General features: G+C 43.4%; 2 protein-coding genes across 2 annotated transcripts; one reads left to right on the forward strand and one right to left on the reverse strand.

The window, feature by feature from the left end:
* Positions 1–11,158: 11,158 nt before the first annotated feature.
* Positions 11,159–13,366, reverse strand: LOC137896206 (arginine vasopressin-induced protein 1-like). Its single transcript, XM_068741734.1, has 3 exons — positions 13,288–13,366; positions 12,239–12,558; positions 11,159–12,131 (listed from the first exon to the last, which is right to left on the reverse strand). The coding sequence occupies exons 2-3, from the start codon at positions 12,556–12,558 to the stop codon at positions 11,870–11,872; spliced, it is 582 nt and encodes a 193-aa protein (XP_068597835.1). The 5' UTR covers positions 13,288–13,366; the 3' UTR covers positions 11,159–11,869.
* Positions 13,367–15,004: 1,638 nt separating this feature from the next.
* Positions 15,005–16,470, forward strand: marveld1 (MARVEL domain containing 1). Its single transcript, XM_068741429.1, has 2 exons — positions 15,005–15,054; positions 15,165–16,470. Exon 2 carries the CDS (start codon positions 15,240–15,242, stop codon positions 15,738–15,740), a length of 501 nt encoding a protein of 166 aa, XP_068597530.1. The 5' UTR covers positions 15,005–15,054; positions 15,165–15,239; the 3' UTR covers positions 15,741–16,470.

A 16,470-nucleotide genomic window follows, 5' to 3' on the forward strand; every position in this document is an offset into this window, starting at 1 on the left:
GGTTAGTCCTTGCAAGTATTCCCGGAGGAGTGCGCAGTAGCCATCCACTGTACTCTCCATCATGTTTGAATTCATGTTGAAGAAATGACGTGTCCACAGAAGGGCTTCAATAAATAACCTTCTTTTGATCTGTGGCCTTTGAAGTCTCTTCAAAGCACATGAAAAGATCAAAGTCCTATCAAATTACTTTGATAGGGTGAGAGGCAGGGTATACCCCGATTGTGTCGCCATCGCATCGGGGGTCGCCACGGCAGAGGTAAATATTTCACATTTAAACTACCATCTCAATATATACTTCCCTAATCCACCAATGAGAAGCTCACATAATGTATCTGTTGGCATCCATACAGTATGGTGTCACAAATGGTGGCAGTCAAATGAATATAAATTGTATTGCAGTTGTTGATGTAATAATTAATAAGTCAGAAAGCCTTTGGTGTTGAGCCTCTGAATGAAGAGTGTGATTGAAGGGTGTCTGTCCTGAGCAGCAGCTAAATAAATCTCTCTGTGAGCCCAGACACTGGTGGTGGTGGCCGATGTCTCTGCTGAGACTGATAAAATGGTAATGGGATGGCTGAATAACCCATAAATCAGGGGTGTCAAACATACGGAGGTTCTATCAGGCCCGCAATGAATTTTTTATTTTTTATTATTAAATGCTTTTCAAGAATTGTCTGCTAGGGGGCGCACTGTTTTGGTCAGACTAGAAGACACGTCGCATCACTGAGACAGACCAAACAACATATGGTAGCTGACTTTGTGGGAGACGCAACTGGCAAGTGGCGATCCTGCTCATTTCCCCTGTCTGAGAGGACGTGCGTGTGACGAGACCTAATGCGGACATGAAACGGTACAAAGACAAGACTGCAGGATTGCTGTGCGAGTTTGAGAGATGTTTTCAGGTATTTGGTGAACTTGAGACAGAATGTTCTGTTTTTTGCTCACCTTTCAAAGTTAAAGCTTCTGATGTGTCAACATCCAGCTAGAAATAATTGATTTGCAATGTGACGCAGATTTGAAGGGCAAATTTGCCTCCATAGGTCTGGACACATTTTATCAGTATCTATTGCCAGGGTACCCCAAATTCAATCAATGGGATCAGTTGCAATGTATACATGTGAATGATAAAAGTAAATTGCACGTTTCTCTAAAGAAATCTGAGCTGTTTCATGAAATGTTTTGTAAAAGAATAGTTCATTATATATCAAGTTTTTCTTAATGTTTTTGTACTTCTTTACACTAAAACAAAGGAAAGAAGAAGAAGAATTGCCAACACTCTCCATCTTTAATAAGACATTGTTCACATAAAAGCTTTACAACAAATTAGCCCTGAGCGTAACCTTCATATTAACCCACTTAATACTATTACAGATTTTATACTGAGATATTTTTATTTAGGCTCATAAAGCCTTCACTGAGGGAAAATAAGTGAAAGAGACAACCAGCGCTCAGCGAGCAGAAAGGTCGCAACATTTGGAAAGGTTTGTGGAAGGGGTTTTCAGAGTTACTGATGGACATGCTTTGCATAGTTCTAACAGAAAATGATTAAAACTCTCAATGTGAATGGATCGTTTGAAAACTTCATGTGAATATGTCAATAGGTTTTTTGCATAACCCTGTAACAATCAATCTAATATGAAATTCAGATTTACAGCAGGATTCTTAAAGATTGTTTACAATGCACTAACCACAAAATTAAATTTCTCTAATGTTTGCTTTATCTCCACTGAGATCTTCAACAGGTCACCAAAAAAGATCTGCAATCCCTGATACTGATAGCCTGAAAGAAAATCACATTACAGATCAATTGTACAAAAAAAGGTGTTCAGTAACACTTAGACATCATGCATGTGCAAGTTTTTCTGACACATTAATTTAAACGAGGAATTTAAAGTCTGCATTTAAATCAACTGCTGGTAAGCGTTGAATGAAAATTGCTTTATGCATGAGTGAATCAATCACTATAAATCTGTGAGGACAAAGTGCTTATTTCTGTCTAAATCCATCTGGGCGACACCTGTGTTTGTAAGTAATAAAAAAAAACAGCTTGTTTGCGTGCTCTCCAAGCAGCCTCGCCCTTCATCAGCTCCTCGACGGCGTGAAACACGAGTTAACATTTATGCCAACAAATGACAGTTAGCTCAGAAAGTTTGTTGTTCGTGAGGCCTGTCGAGCCAAACAGGAAAGTTAGTATACTCGCCTCATATATATCTGCATAATGATGGGTGTCATTTAATGTCAGCCATTGTCAGATACACTCAAATGATTGCGTTGCTCTGCATGTGCTTGCTGCAAGCCTGGAATAACATGCATCGCATTATCTTACCTAATTTTCTTCCATAGAGTAATTTCCATTTTAACCTAATCTCAGTTCACCTCCGACTCTGTTTGTTGGTCTGTTAAAAAAAGATTAATTATAATGCTCATCAGTAATAACATTTGCTGATGTTAAAGAACATCAACATCAACTCCATCCCAGGACAAACACAAAGACATTGTAGAATTCAATAAGCTTGATCCGATTTTCAGACTCACTGTTAGGTTCCACTTTCTAAATTTAAATTCATAGTCCTCATGGGAGCGGGAGGAGTAGCAAGAGGTGGAACAGAGGCGTGTCAAATGGAGGAGAGGAGACAGAAAGGCAAGGGATGAGTCCACAGGGAGGCTGACAGGCACCTCCATCTTTGCACTGAAAATATTAGACAGAATAATGTCCATTTATCTGTGTGTGTGTGTGTGTGTGTCGTTCCAGTGCTAGAGGAGACAGCAGCATTTGCTCCGTGACGAGGCCGTGCAGATTGGTGTGAAGTGAGAAGCCACTTCAGATCTGTGAAGCATTACTGTGCGTGTCACATTAGATTTGATGCCATTGAGTTAAAAGGGAACCATTTACCAGCCCCACTGTTCTGCTGACAATGAGGGGGTGACGCCGCCAGCAACACCCCCGATTCACAAGGACAACCCAGAGGCAGTCGACCTCCACTGCTGCTGCTGCACACCGCCAGGTGTCAGAGATCAAAGGCATAAAAGAACAACTGTGGCAAGCAGTGGGGTCAAGTAACTAAGTACAGTTGTGTGATTTTATGTCATTAAAGCTATTGTAATCATCTGTTCCCAGTGCCATTCCCAACAAGTCCATGACTTTTTGAGTTATCTTCCTAACGGATGTTTTAACGTGTTTTAAATCTGCACTTAATGTGCAGACCTTCCATCCCGGGTCATAATGATTAACAATCTCATAAATAACACATAAGTTATGAATGGATTAAATATTACATCATTACTGGTGATCACATTATTGACATCACCTGCAGTCGTCCCTCAGCGTCTCCCTATCAAAAGAGAAAAGAGCTGCCGTGTGTATTTACGAGGCGCCGCGGTTTAACCTCATCCATTATTTAAATCTCCCGACATTATCAGTCAGGATCTGGCATTTCATAATGTTCCGTGTTCGTTCACATCCACAATGTCATAAACACAGTCCGCTCGTACGGCTGAATCGTCTGCCATCCTCCTAATTAATGCCGAGACATCTAAAAACATGCATTTCAGAAGTTTATTTCTGTTTCCTAAGGAGAGCTCTCATCGGCCCTGCTGGTTCAAAGCTACAGATTCTACTTTTGATGCGTATTTGCTGCGGTGATGTTATTGGCAGAAATGGAAATATTGATAAACAGCTGCTTCTCTTGTCTCGACACCAACAGAAGTTTGAGCCAAGAATTCATATTCAACAACTTGAGGAGATGAGTTGCGATTTGAGTCAGAGGAGAGAATATCTCTATTGAAACATAAATATACTGCAATATATACTATAGGCTCAGCTGTCATAAGTGCACTGTGAGGAATTCATGATGCAAATCTGAGATAGCTCCCATCTGTCAATTATATATCGTCAGTCTGACAATGAGGGAAGGAGACGGGGTGGAGAGGAAGAGAGAGAAATGAAGCGAATCTGATCAAGCAGCATAATGGAGGGACGCGTGGTGCAGAGCAGAGCGGAGCGCACTGGCTGTTGTGCTGACTGTTCAGATATGTGCAGTGGCAAGAAACAGAATGTCAGGGTCTGAAATGAGACCTGCTGCAATGCGATCACGTGCCGATGATGCGTTGACAACTTTTAGTAGTATTTAAGATGAACTGACATCAAACAGAAACAGCGAATGACTGAGAGATAAACAATGGAAAGTATTTATTTGTGTTTTTTCTATATTGTAGTGGCCACTGCTGTTTGGTCTTGATCATAACACCATTTCATAAAGTTTGTCTTACGCCCGTCCTTCACTTGCCTCTGGCTGCACCCCCCCCAGTGTGATTAAAGCACGCCTGCAAGAGCAATAATGATGAAAACGGTTCAGCGTTCATATTTGCTTGAGGACCTCGTCCATCATTCGACAGCGTCGGCGCTGCTACCCAGATGGGGCGGACGTTGAGATTTCCTGCCCTGCCAAAAAAACTTACCAGAAATCCTGGAGATTTAATTCATCTTCATTTGCCCCCTGCTGGTGTGTGCTGTGACCCCCCGCCCTCTTTGCAGCATCACCCTTCTCTGTCTTGGAAATGTGTGTCTGAATAAGCCTGCGTGAGCAAACCAGTGGCTTGGAAGGACTGAGGTGAACGTGAGCCGTGGTGTGAAGGAGTCGCTGAACGGCGCCGCTCTGAAAGAATTGCAATCCTAGATCCAATTTAAGAGCAGGAGAGAAAATAAGCTAAAGGAAGTTATTAATCCTTGCAAACACAAAAGCGCTGAGCGCTGGTTTCGTTGTGGCAGCATGCATGAAGCCCTCCTTGCCACCGTGCTAACTAGTGAGCAAGTGTTACTTCCTGTCATTCTTCCTTGGCCTCTCACCTGCGCTGTCCTCGCCGCTGCCTGAGGTGCCTTCCGCCGCACCGGATTTGCAGCAGGCCAGGAGTTTCTCCGTTGCCTCCGTGCCATCTCAGCATGTCCTTGTTCATCTCCATCGCAGAAGCAGACTGAATAATTGAACATTGAACACAAGCTGCATGAACGGATTACCTGCCAGAGCCACAAACTGAGAGGGAGCAACAATCTCATCCATATTTACGTTGCTGCACCTACAGGTGAGCCAAATAAAAAAGTAAGGCTGTAGTTCTTCTGGACTTCTGAACTGGTATTTCGTAACGCTATCTTATACAGTTTATTGTAAACTACTAATATATATATTTAGTGTAAAATCATTAAACATCAAAACTCTTGTCTCCCCTCAGGATTATTATTTGGGATGTTAAATAGACACATTTCTAAAATTATTTTTGAAATGCTGCCCCCCAGCGTCAGAGATCTGTAATGCTACATATTTGCATCAGGCTTTCCTGAAAGGATTGAACTTTTCTACAGGAAAATGGTTGGTTTCTAGAGTCTGGTCGATAAGACGAGCAGAACTGAACCCAGTTATGAGACGGCGCCCTCCTGCCTTGCCTGGAGGTTAGTCTCTTTGTAGATCGGATGTACTCCTGAGGCCTGTGGTCCATCCAGACTAAGAATGGTTGTTCATACACACACACACACACACACACACACACACGCACACAGGGCGAGGGAAATCTGGAAATCCCTGCTGAGAGACAAACTATATATGAATCCATTATTCTATGAGGGATCTTGTGTTTCTTGCTCTCTTTAAAAATTGACTGAAGTCTTATAAATCCGTTCTATACAAAGAGTGGTTCTTTATTTTTATATAGTTGACTTCATGTAACAGGGGAATGAGAGCCCAAATTAAAAGCAGCCGTTTCTAATAGACGTCCTCCAGACAGTGTGTTTTGCTTTTTAAATAAATGTAGTAAAGTAAATTATCATAGTTTTCTAGTTGTCAAAGGGCGTTCGGATTCTGTCTTGAAATATTGGCGTTACATTTTGTGCTGATCACAATGAGGCTTTGTGGGTTCTTGAGTTCTCTGGCTCTGTTTACTACGACTCTGGTCTCAGAAATAGCATACGCTTGCCAGCTGGTTCCTTTTTTGTTCCGCTGTTCCCACATCCACATAGTTGCTGCTGTTTCTCTCCCTCTCCGTCTGCACCCTGCTGTACTCTGTACAATCAACCCCCGGCCCCCTGAGTCGCACACACACATGCACACACGCACACACAGCATGGAACCCACTTCGACAAAGTGAGCTTCTGTTTGTCTCTTCTGAAGTTTTGCAGAGCTTGATGGAAGTGAAGTCAAAACAGACTCTTCTCAGCAGAGCACACGAACACGTGCGTGAAAATGAGTTACAGTGCATTCTGAATATGTCGGGACATATTTTACACCGACAGTTCAAGGCGAGAACAGATTCTAAGAGGTGCATGGCAGGGGGGGGGGGGGGGGGGCTCAGTTACACAATGAACACACATTTCACAGACCGGAATCAGGATGCTGGAATATCTCGTGAAGCGAATGAGTGTGCATGAAACTCTACTGTCAAGTAAAAAAAAAACAGTACCGGTTGAAGAACGCTGCGCTCCTCTAAAGGATTAACTCTAAGAGAATGAGGGATGTAAAGGTGAAAAAAGGGTGGCAAGTAGAGCCGAGTCGTTATGCAAGTCTGTCGGCGCTCAAACTATTGATTCTGTACCTTTATTGTTCCAAATTACTGTTATCAATATGTATTTATGAAGAATGCAGTGTTTTCTTTCTTTTCTTTTTATCTCCTATAAAAATCATCCATTGTGATTCCAGAATAATCCTGCTGTTCGGCGCAACGTGCCACTTTCATGTCCTGCTTGTCATCCGCCGGCTCGTTACTGCATGAAAGCGGCCATCAGTTACGCACCATTGTGTTTCAAAAGCATCCAATCCGCCGACACAAAATCTCCTCCTGGTATGACTGGCGGGCTGAATTGAGATGTTTTCTTTGTTTAGACGTGTGATGGGGAAACCGATTACTTTTCAGCAGCAAAAAAGGAATGTTTGGACTCTCAGGAGTCTGCACTCTTTGCACAAGCCGGTGGTGACAAAATAAAGAGCAGTTTTCACGGTAGCTCACAGAAATACCTCTCCAGGGTTTAAAATAAGCAACGAATGGTAAAAAAAAAAAAATCTGTCCCTCGCGACAGCACTTTGACATGACGGCCTTGCCGCCTCCTCAGTCCTCATCTCACACTAAAGTCCTGATGTTACAGACTAAAGCTTGATTGATGCTGTTCAGTGAGAGCCACTGGATGATGAATTAATTATCACGGCTAATGCAGTGATGCATTAGGCACATCTTAAAGTGCCATAACACGCTATGACGAGCTAGAGATTGAAAACGTCCTACGGTGAGTTGGACATGGCCCTGTAGAGCAGGGATCATGGACCGGCCGATGTTGTCTTTGTTCTGTGACTGGCTTGAAGGGATCACAATTTGCATTTAATTGTATGACACATTTTGGTAGAGTGGTAAACAAACGAACCTTCACTAAAGCGTTGCAGCCATGAGCTTGTAAGGCCCAGATTTCTTATAGTCCCTGGTGATGCCGCAGACGGCAGAAGAGTTCAAAGCTGGAACAATACGTACAAAATTTCAGAAAATTCAGCTGTAAAAAGTGACAGAGGAAACATCTTCTGAATGCAGACCAACTTAAAATAAAACCTTTATTCGTGTTTTAAGATTAAAATTAATAAAAAAAATGTATTTTTTGCTGGATGAGCTTCAACGAGGTAAAAGCCGGATCCTGTGAGGCTTCTCACCACAGCCGGCATTTATTAAACTAAAGGTTGTCTTATTCAAAGTCAGACTGGAAACGAAGAAAACACATTTACCGGTACTACCAACGAGACTGGAGACGGCATCCAGGCCAACTACAGGCGCTCAGGGGCCGCTTCAACAGGTGCCCCTCGCTAGAGCTGCGCTGGACTCCTTTTGGCTGAATCCTCTGTGGCATAGATTCAACAAGGCGCTAGAAACATTCCTCAGAGACTGTGGATCATGTTGAAATGATGTCATCAGCTGCAACGTCCATGATGCTGACCCTCCGTTCTACCACGTCGCTAAGGTGCTCTGCTGGAGCTGCATCTGGTGACTATGGAAACCGTTTTGAGTCCATCGAACGGCGCGTTACTCCGCTGGAAGACGCACTCTGGTCATAAAGGAAGGGACCTGGTCAGCTACCATACATACAATCTTCAATTGTTACTAAAGAGGCCCAAAGAGTGCAGAGAAAATACTCGTATAGCACTAGGCGAACTAGCACTAGTTTAAATTGAGTAATTTAATATTGGTTTTATTTGTATTGTTAAATGTCGATGATTTATGTACGAAGGACTTTCAACGGAAACAAGACCGCAAGGGCTTTTTTGAAATGTTCCTCTTAGACAGGATGTTTGACTGTACTTGTACTGTAATACATGCTACTGTTTAACATTCTATCTAATAAATATATTCATCATCATCATCATCACTACCTGCCTGATATCAGAGACAAGTTCTCACTTTCCTTTCATAGTTTGAAGAAAACGATCATCCTTTCATGCGGATGAAGAGGTTTCTCATGGCTGAGGTTGAGGTAGAGAAGGTGCTGGCCTCAGGTCAGCAGCGGGGGGTGGGGGGCATTCTTTGCTGGATCGTGTTTGATGTTTCACTCAAAGGGGGGGGGGGGGGCAGGAAGGAAGTGCAGAGAGCCTGCAGCAGCGAGTGAGAGTCTGAGCTGAACAGGAGTGAGAATGAGAACAGAGCACTCCATCACACGGAGGAAGGAATAGCAATGAGTGCCCTGCTGCAGTGACGTGATTCAAAGACACCGAGTGTGGCAGATGTTGCGTTTGTCTGTGCGTGTGAGAGTTTGGGGTGTTGTCAGGACACGGGGAAGCATATTCTGAATATGTTATTTTACTCATTATAGTTCCATGCTCTCAGTACAATGCAGGAGGGACACGTTCGACTCTCGGATCCAAGCTTGTGTTGCATTTCAATATGGCTTCCGTTGTCAATCACAAGCAGACGGAGACAAAAAAAAAAAGGGGAGGAAGCTTGCTTCTTCTCCTGCCTGTCTTCCTTTTGAAAATCCAATCCGCTCCACATGATCCCCACGCAGCTGTCACTCCTCTCTTTCTTCATCGCTTTTCCTGCCTTACCTTGTTGGTAAGGCAGGATGTTGCTTCACTCATCCCTGCAAAAATGTCTGGAAAACAATTGCAAGAAGCTTCGGACAAAGAGCTGCCATTTCGGTCAGGTTTCATAAATGCTTGGCAAATTCCTGCATCATAGTTTGTAAAAACAAAGACGGGGGGGGGGGGGGGGGGGAGCTCATCACCGTCTGGCTGAATCACTTCTGAGAAGGACGATTCAACTCGGCTGATGTTATTGCTGATGAATTAATAATTAAGTTAGAGAAACGAAACTAGTGATCTATGGAGAAATCCATCGTGTTCCGACATGGTCGTTTTTGATATACAGTATATTTTGGGTGAGGAGTGATCCCAAATGTCAACAACGAAAGGTCAAAACCGACCACTGATTGGAGGGCATGGAAGGACCAATTAGGTAGATTGCCCTCATAAATACAGTACTATTATCTACAATATGGACATTCAGAATTGTTAACAGGAAACTATAAATATGTCAGATCTGACGCCTTACAAGTTCATAAACAAACAACCGGAGAACCCGGTGAGAACCCACAGAGACACGAGGAGAACATACAAACGCTACACCTTTATGCTCCTGTCTTCATATATTTGGACAGAAAAAAGTACATGGTTTGGTTTACTTAACTTCTTTGGTTTAAGATGGGTTTTTTTTTTTGCAAAGGACTGAGGAATTACAAAATCTTATATAAAACTACCGTAGAAAGAAGCATAACGTCATTTTCCATTGTCTACTTAATCAGACTCCTGAAACTGAAGACGTTCATTTATATGCAGATAACGGCCGAGACGTGCATGTTGCCTCAAAGGCAGTGATGAACTACAAAAGCATGGCGCTTTGCAATCACATCACAGAATGAGGAGGCCCAGCAGGCATGTCCCGCTGGAAGGAAGCATCGGGGAAGACCTAGAACACGCTGGAGAGACAAAATCCTGCCGCCATCACGAGTAAATATAAGCAATGTAATATAGAATTTATTAAAATTAAATATTTTGCATTGAAATCAGAAACTAAATTCAGTAACTGTAGCAGAGGAGGAGATCTGGAGGAGTAAGACACAGTACCTAAATGAAAACTAAAAAAATAGAATTAAATTAGAACGGATATCATGATGGATGGAAAATGTACTTTATTACTTTCCAACGCGGATCATAATGGTGAAGAATACGCTGAGGCTCACATTAAACCACTACAACTAAGTTGTTATTGCTCAATCATCATTCCATGTTTGATCTGAAGTTACTGGATTTATAGTGAGATACCTTGAGATAATCTATACGGGTGCTGAAATGAGATTTTCTCTGCAATGAGTTTGAGAAGCTCAGCAAACTGAGGATTACCTCAATCTTCTACCTTTTCTGCACTATGGAGGCCAAGGATGTACAGAAAGGATTTAATCTTCCATATATGATCTGTGAATCCTTCGTCCATGAGAAGGTGAAACTGATGGGAATCGGGCAGCTGCTGGCTGCATCCTGCGTACCTGAATGAGCAATCAGAAACTGGATGGAATAAATCACGTCAATATGAACGTCAGTCACCGTTTAAGTGTCTTATTACATACAAAAACCCAAACAGCAAGACCAGTCTAATATATTATTCTTTTACTGTACAACTTATTATATATCACCATATTCATGAAATCTGTGAGACTAAACAGAAAAGGGAACTTAATCTAGTACATATCGAGGTCTATTAATATTATTTAATTAAACTACTTGCTAAAACGAGTCCGCATTTTATAGGCTTTCTGCTGCAGTTATCGTCATTGATGACAAGTGATTATTTCCTCTTGGATGGCTTGCTTCGCAAAATTAAGGCTCTTTAGTGCCATCTAGTGCCAACCAGCTGGTGTACATGTTGGCGTCATTACTATAAATGGCCGCTAGGGGGCAGCATTCAGCTCTAATGCCAGTGGCGTTTGTCTGTCTATGAACGTGAAGCGTAAAGCAGGGCGAGAGAAAATTAGAACGCTTTACTTGATTAATATGAAATAATCTGAGACGAAATCATTTTGGAGCCACCTCAGCTCAACTGGTCACTACTGTAGATCATAAAAAAAAGAAACATTAGAAAGTTCTCTTTATTAATCCCGTGTGGGGAAATAATTGTTTTCTAAAATTTCACACTAACATTGTTTTACACACAGAGGCCTTGAACACACACACACACACCAGGGCCTGCAACCGTGCAAATGTTGGTAGAAATTGATGGTGGAGTGAAGTAGGAAGTTGTTTTATGTGTTTGAACTTGCTTCAGCACTTTGGTCGATGCTGATTTATATTTTTTAATTACCGGTGCCGTTAAATCGCGCAGGCGAATGACAGGTTAAATAAAAACGGGTGATAGTGATGTTTTAATCAGGTTCGTGATAAATTACCTAAAACCACCATATGTTGAGCTCTAGTGGTACGATGAATCAAGGAAATCTGGTGAGGCAGAAACAAACATTATACGGGGGGGTTGTTGATTTACGACATTTGGTTCCGAGGGTTTTGGTTGCAAGTCGGCCCATTTTAAATTACCGTAAGTATATTATGCTGAGTCATGATTCCGTAAACGAGTAGAAAGAGACAGTTTCCTCTCGGTAGACATCGTGGGCGAGACCGCAGAAACTGCCGTACACTCGGCCGTAAGGTCAGACTGTCGCAAGTCGCATAGGTCGTAAGTCGACGAGCGCACTGTACAAAATTGTGATGTCCAATCAGGTAACTAATCCTGCTGTAACTCCAGTTTCTGAACGCTTGTCCACGTGGACTGTTCTTCGCTGGTAAACAGTTTTTTGTATTTCATTTTCTCAGTGCAGTATTCTGTGCAGGTATCTTTCTGGCTTGTTCTTTTCTCCTCTCCTCGCTCCTGAGCTGGCTCGAACTCTTCTCTCAGAAGTTCCGGCGAGGCCCCGGCTCTCAGCCAGCACCTCTGTGGCCCCCGTGGCTCTTCTTGGAGTCCCTGCCGAGGAGCTTTGGTGGTGTGGCTCTGGATCGCTGTGCGCTCCTGCCTCAGAATCACTCGCATTCACACAATCCTTCCCCTGGCTGCTTGGCAGGCTCTCGTCAATTCTGAACAAAATAAATCGTAGGAGACAATATTGATACAAGACACGAACAAGCCAAGAAGATTAACGGTGACCAAAGCATTTGAAGGGAGGAAAGTTTCGTTTTTCTACCTTAGATGATTAAAGGCTTGCAGCCAGTGTGAACCCAGAACATCCTTTGAGTTAGTCCTTAACCCTCTCCTTTGACTTTGGGTCCTTCGTCCAATCAGGGCCTGAGCCAACTCAGCTTCATCACTGTGGCCCCAAATGAGCTGGGCTCTCTGCTCTGCATCGTGGTCTCCAGCCGCCTTAAATAGTCTCTGGAGCTGCCACAGATTGACGTTGCTGAAAATGTTACCTGAGCCGGTCTTCCTGCTTCTCTCTGAGAGCCGCCAAAGTGAGGAAGAGCCTGCCACCACCGAAGAAGAACGGCGAGCAGGGCTAGTATCCATCTGGAGAAAGACAGGAAAATGAGGCATAAACTGGTTCCACGAAAAATAAATGCACAAAACAGCAAGGTATAAAAAGGTCAGTTGATGAGCCCAGACCGAACATTCGGCCAATCAGCTGCAAGTCCTGGTGCTTTTAATCCCGTTTCAGGAAGTAATAGACAAGCTGTGTGAAAGCATATAAACTACGGATGGCTCCTTTATCACAAACAGTTTAAGTGGGACACAAATAGAGCCGATAGACAGAAAGTCACAACTGCATGTGGGTCGGCCGTGCACCTTCGCCCTGACGCTCTTATTCCTTCAGGACGAAACAATCAATGATCTTGGGTCAAGTTCCAGCACTTGTTGACAACAGACTCAGACATGATCAAGATTACTCTGTGAAATTTTCCCCATTCGTGTTCCTCTCAGCTGCCTGAAATCCAAATGTCTTTGTTTTTCCATCAAATTATTTCAAGCAGCGTATTGCGTTTCTTTGTTATTTATGCACATCTGTCAAGGCTAAAAAGGAAATATTGGAACTTACATCAACAAAACTTACAATGCATCATTTGCATTGTCTGTTACGCAGTTATTTGGCCTTTTGCAACACTTCTTTTGTTGCCTGCATGTCTGACGCACTCGAGGTCGTCCCCGGGAACAGATAATAAACATACTGTAAACTACACTTCATCTCAGATAGTCAATATTTTTGTTTGCATTACAAAAACAATTAAGACGTCTACTTACCGAATATTAATGAATGCGCTCAACGCGCACGCCTCCTAAAGCTTGTCTCCGGTTTAATGCGGCGATAAAAGCTGCTTCAATCGCTGAAGCATCGCGAAACAGCGTTCATCTGCGTCCTTGGGCTGACTGTAACTCAGCGACCAATGACGGGGGAGAGCTCTTCTCACTTCCTGTCGAGGCCTGTGTTTTGACCAATTACCAGTCCTGGGAGGACGCGATGGTCCCGCCTCCTGCCTACGTAGGGTGCTGAGATCCACTGACGTCATTGGGCTTGGCTGACTCCGCTCCACTGGGAAGTAGCGCGTGAGCCTCGTGCGGTAAAATGCGCAAACGTGATGACGCATGCGATTCTGTCTCTGGTTCATTTTTAATAGACAGGCTGTTTGACCGTACTTGTACTGTAATACATTATATTGTTTGACTGTATTTGTACTGCTCTAACATTCTATCTTATAAATATATTCATCATCATATTCAGGAATAACCTCTATATGGAAGACTGGCCATATTCAGGCTGATCATTTAAACATTTCAATTTCACCATATAAAATATTTTATTTTCATAAACTGACATGTCTCACGCCCACACTGTACATGCTGTAAACTGCATTGCAATCTGGGAGAAAGAAAAAAATAACATGATTTAAACCAAGAATGGAGTTCATTGATTTAAACCGGGTGAGCTGTTGTTTCAAAGAAAGCTGCAAACTGTACTGGAAAGGTGACAGTTAAGTTTCAGAACCTCAAATCTAAAAGATGAAACTGACACTTTAAAAGCTGCTCAGTCTTTTGACACAGATATCAGAGCAACCTCCACTAACATAAATCACTATTTTACTATGACCTGTAAAGGGTTATAGGACATTTAAGGTTTCTTTAAGGCCTTTTTCATATTTGTGACACTTCACATATGCTTTGAAGGGGCACTGAAACTTTGCGTTTAAGTTTTGGCCTCTTTAATTCGCTTGTTTTTACATTTTCAGCGAGTTTTACTGTTTTATCATAATTACGACTAAGTTAGTCGTAAATACTACTGTTAGTCGGACTAACAGTAGTATTTTTGACATTTGTGTTGGCTCAGCCGATGCTCATCCGTTTGCAGGAAGGTTGCTGATTTAATCCAGCCGCTGCATCTGCTTGATCCATTCAGCAGGAGAGTAATGAATGGTTGTTGCTCCTAATGAGGATTAGAGTAACATTCTTTATTAGTCATTAAATACAGGACGCATACTGTGTATTCAAATACAGTTGATCCATGAATGGGGTTTAATGGTAAAATATAAAAATTTTCCTGACATTTTTCCTGATCGGACCCCTTTATGCCCGTGATTGTTGGTGAGTGAATTTAATGCATATTTTACAAGATGTGATTTTTTTTTTTTTTTTTTTTTTAAGCCGCCATTAAAAGTAAATGGGAAAATCCGGATTTCTTTGATTCCGGATCGCTCTCAAAATGTTTTTGTTTATTCATCAAGATCCAGTCATTGGTATCCGGCCAGACAGACAAACGCCATCAAAAACATAACCTCCTGAGCGGAGGTAAATCAGAATATTCCGTTAATTCCTTCTACAGCGCAGGGAAGCGGGGTTCCTCCCAGAAGGGGCCGCCGCAGGATCCAACAGAGGAGGAGCAGCTTTGAGTTACACCCCCCCCCCCCCCCCCCCCCCCCCCACCCCCAACACAGACGGGGACATTCAGCAGAGGAAACGGAACAGACGAAACGAGAAGACTTTTCATTTCAAAACTCCGGGGCTGAGGAAAGAACAGTGAGTTCCCTTTTTCACACTCAAACTTGATCAAATTAGGCTTCACCGTGTCCATCACCCCCCCCCCCCCCCCCTTTATTTGTTAAAATCCTCTCTCCCGCTGTGTGCAGCTGGAAGGAAACCCCCGCCCTGCTCGGTAAAAAAAGGAACCGACAGTGACCGGCGGAGGAGGAGGAGGAGGAGAGATGTCGCCGGTGAAGGAGAACGCCTTGAAGTTCCTGAGGAGCTTCCCGGGCGTCATCCGGGTCCTGCAGGTTGTCTGCGGCGCCGGGCTGTGGGTCACCATCGCCGCCAACAAATACGAAGGCTCCATCCACTTCGTCCTGTTCGTGGCGGTGCTCTTCTGGCTCCTCACCCTCGCCCTCTTCTTCCTCACGCTCCTGAACAAGCAGGACCTCGTTCCGCTGCTGGGAGGAGGAGGAGGAGGAGGAGCGGGGGCGCGCTGGTTGTGCACCAACGTGGCGCACGACGCGGCCGCCACCGCGCTCTACCTGCCGGCCGTCGCCGTCATGATCTACAAGACGGAGCGCAACTCCTACTGCAACCTGGAGCAGTACAAGCACCTCTGCCTGTACAAGGTCTACCTGGCGGCCGCCGTGTTCGCCTGCCTGTGCTGCCTGGCCTACGTCACGACGCTGGTTTACGGCGCCTGCAGGAAGCACCGAGGGGAGCAAACGGTTATCTGATGAAGAGGAGGAGGAGGAGGGTGCGGGTCTGTGAAGGGGGAGGCGTCCACAGCAAAATGAGGAATAGTTATCTTCACTGTAATCTCACTCTACAGGTACTCCTATCACAGGTTTATGGTTCTTGTGTCCTTAGAAGTGTCCCAAAAATGAGTCTTTGTATATGAAAAGGCCCGAGCAGCTCCAGGATGGGAGTCTGATTGGAGACGTAACGGGAGGGCATAAATAAAAACATTTTGTAGTTGTAAGTAGCACCCCGTCTTCATTTAAGACAAGTTGTTTCCCAGTAATTTAATGTAATTTTCCCTCATAGAGAATCTTATGTTATGTGCTTGAAGTATATTCAGTGTTAAGTTTACAACACAATGGCCTTAACAAATGTTTTATAGATCAGAGGTTCCTGATATAAAATCTATGTTAAGATTACAAAAAAGTATTTTAAAACAAAAAACAAAATATATATATATAATTTTTATGATGTCTTTTTTAATGAACATTTATTGAAGCGTGACAGACGATATCATTTAGAGTAGACCTGCTTTGTTTTGTTTTTGTTGTAACAGTCGTAATCAGTGCCTTCTGTCAGGATGCCGGATGCTTAGCAAGGTTGTCATGACAGCAACCTCACAAAATCGTTGTGACCTGTGCTACAGTCTGTATGCTGAGCGAAAATATTCCTGAACTCAGATCTGAATTGTGAAGCCAAATAAAGCCCAGGAAGTGAGATCCATGT

This window comes from Brachionichthys hirsutus, chromosome 7 (genome assembly GCF_040956055.1).
Source record: "Brachionichthys hirsutus isolate HB-005 chromosome 7, CSIRO-AGI_Bhir_v1, whole genome shotgun sequence".
NCBI classification, from domain to species: Eukaryota; Metazoa; Chordata; class Actinopteri; order Lophiiformes; family Brachionichthyidae; genus Brachionichthys; species Brachionichthys hirsutus.

Bases quoted from the DNA above. Each gene is read 5' to 3' on its own strand.
- marveld1 (XM_068741429.1), top strand. From the start codon at position 15,240: ATGTCGCCGGTGAAGGAGAACGCCTTGAAGTTCCTGAGGAGCTTCCCG.
- LOC137896206 (XM_068741734.1), bottom strand. From the start codon at position 12,558: ATGGATACTAGCCCTGCTCGCCGTTCTTCTTCGGTGGTGGCAGGCTCT. The intron at 12,132-12,238 runs GTAGAAAAACGA...TATTTTGTTCAG, and splicing joins CAAGCCTTTAATCATCTAAG to AATTGACGAGAGCCTGCCAA.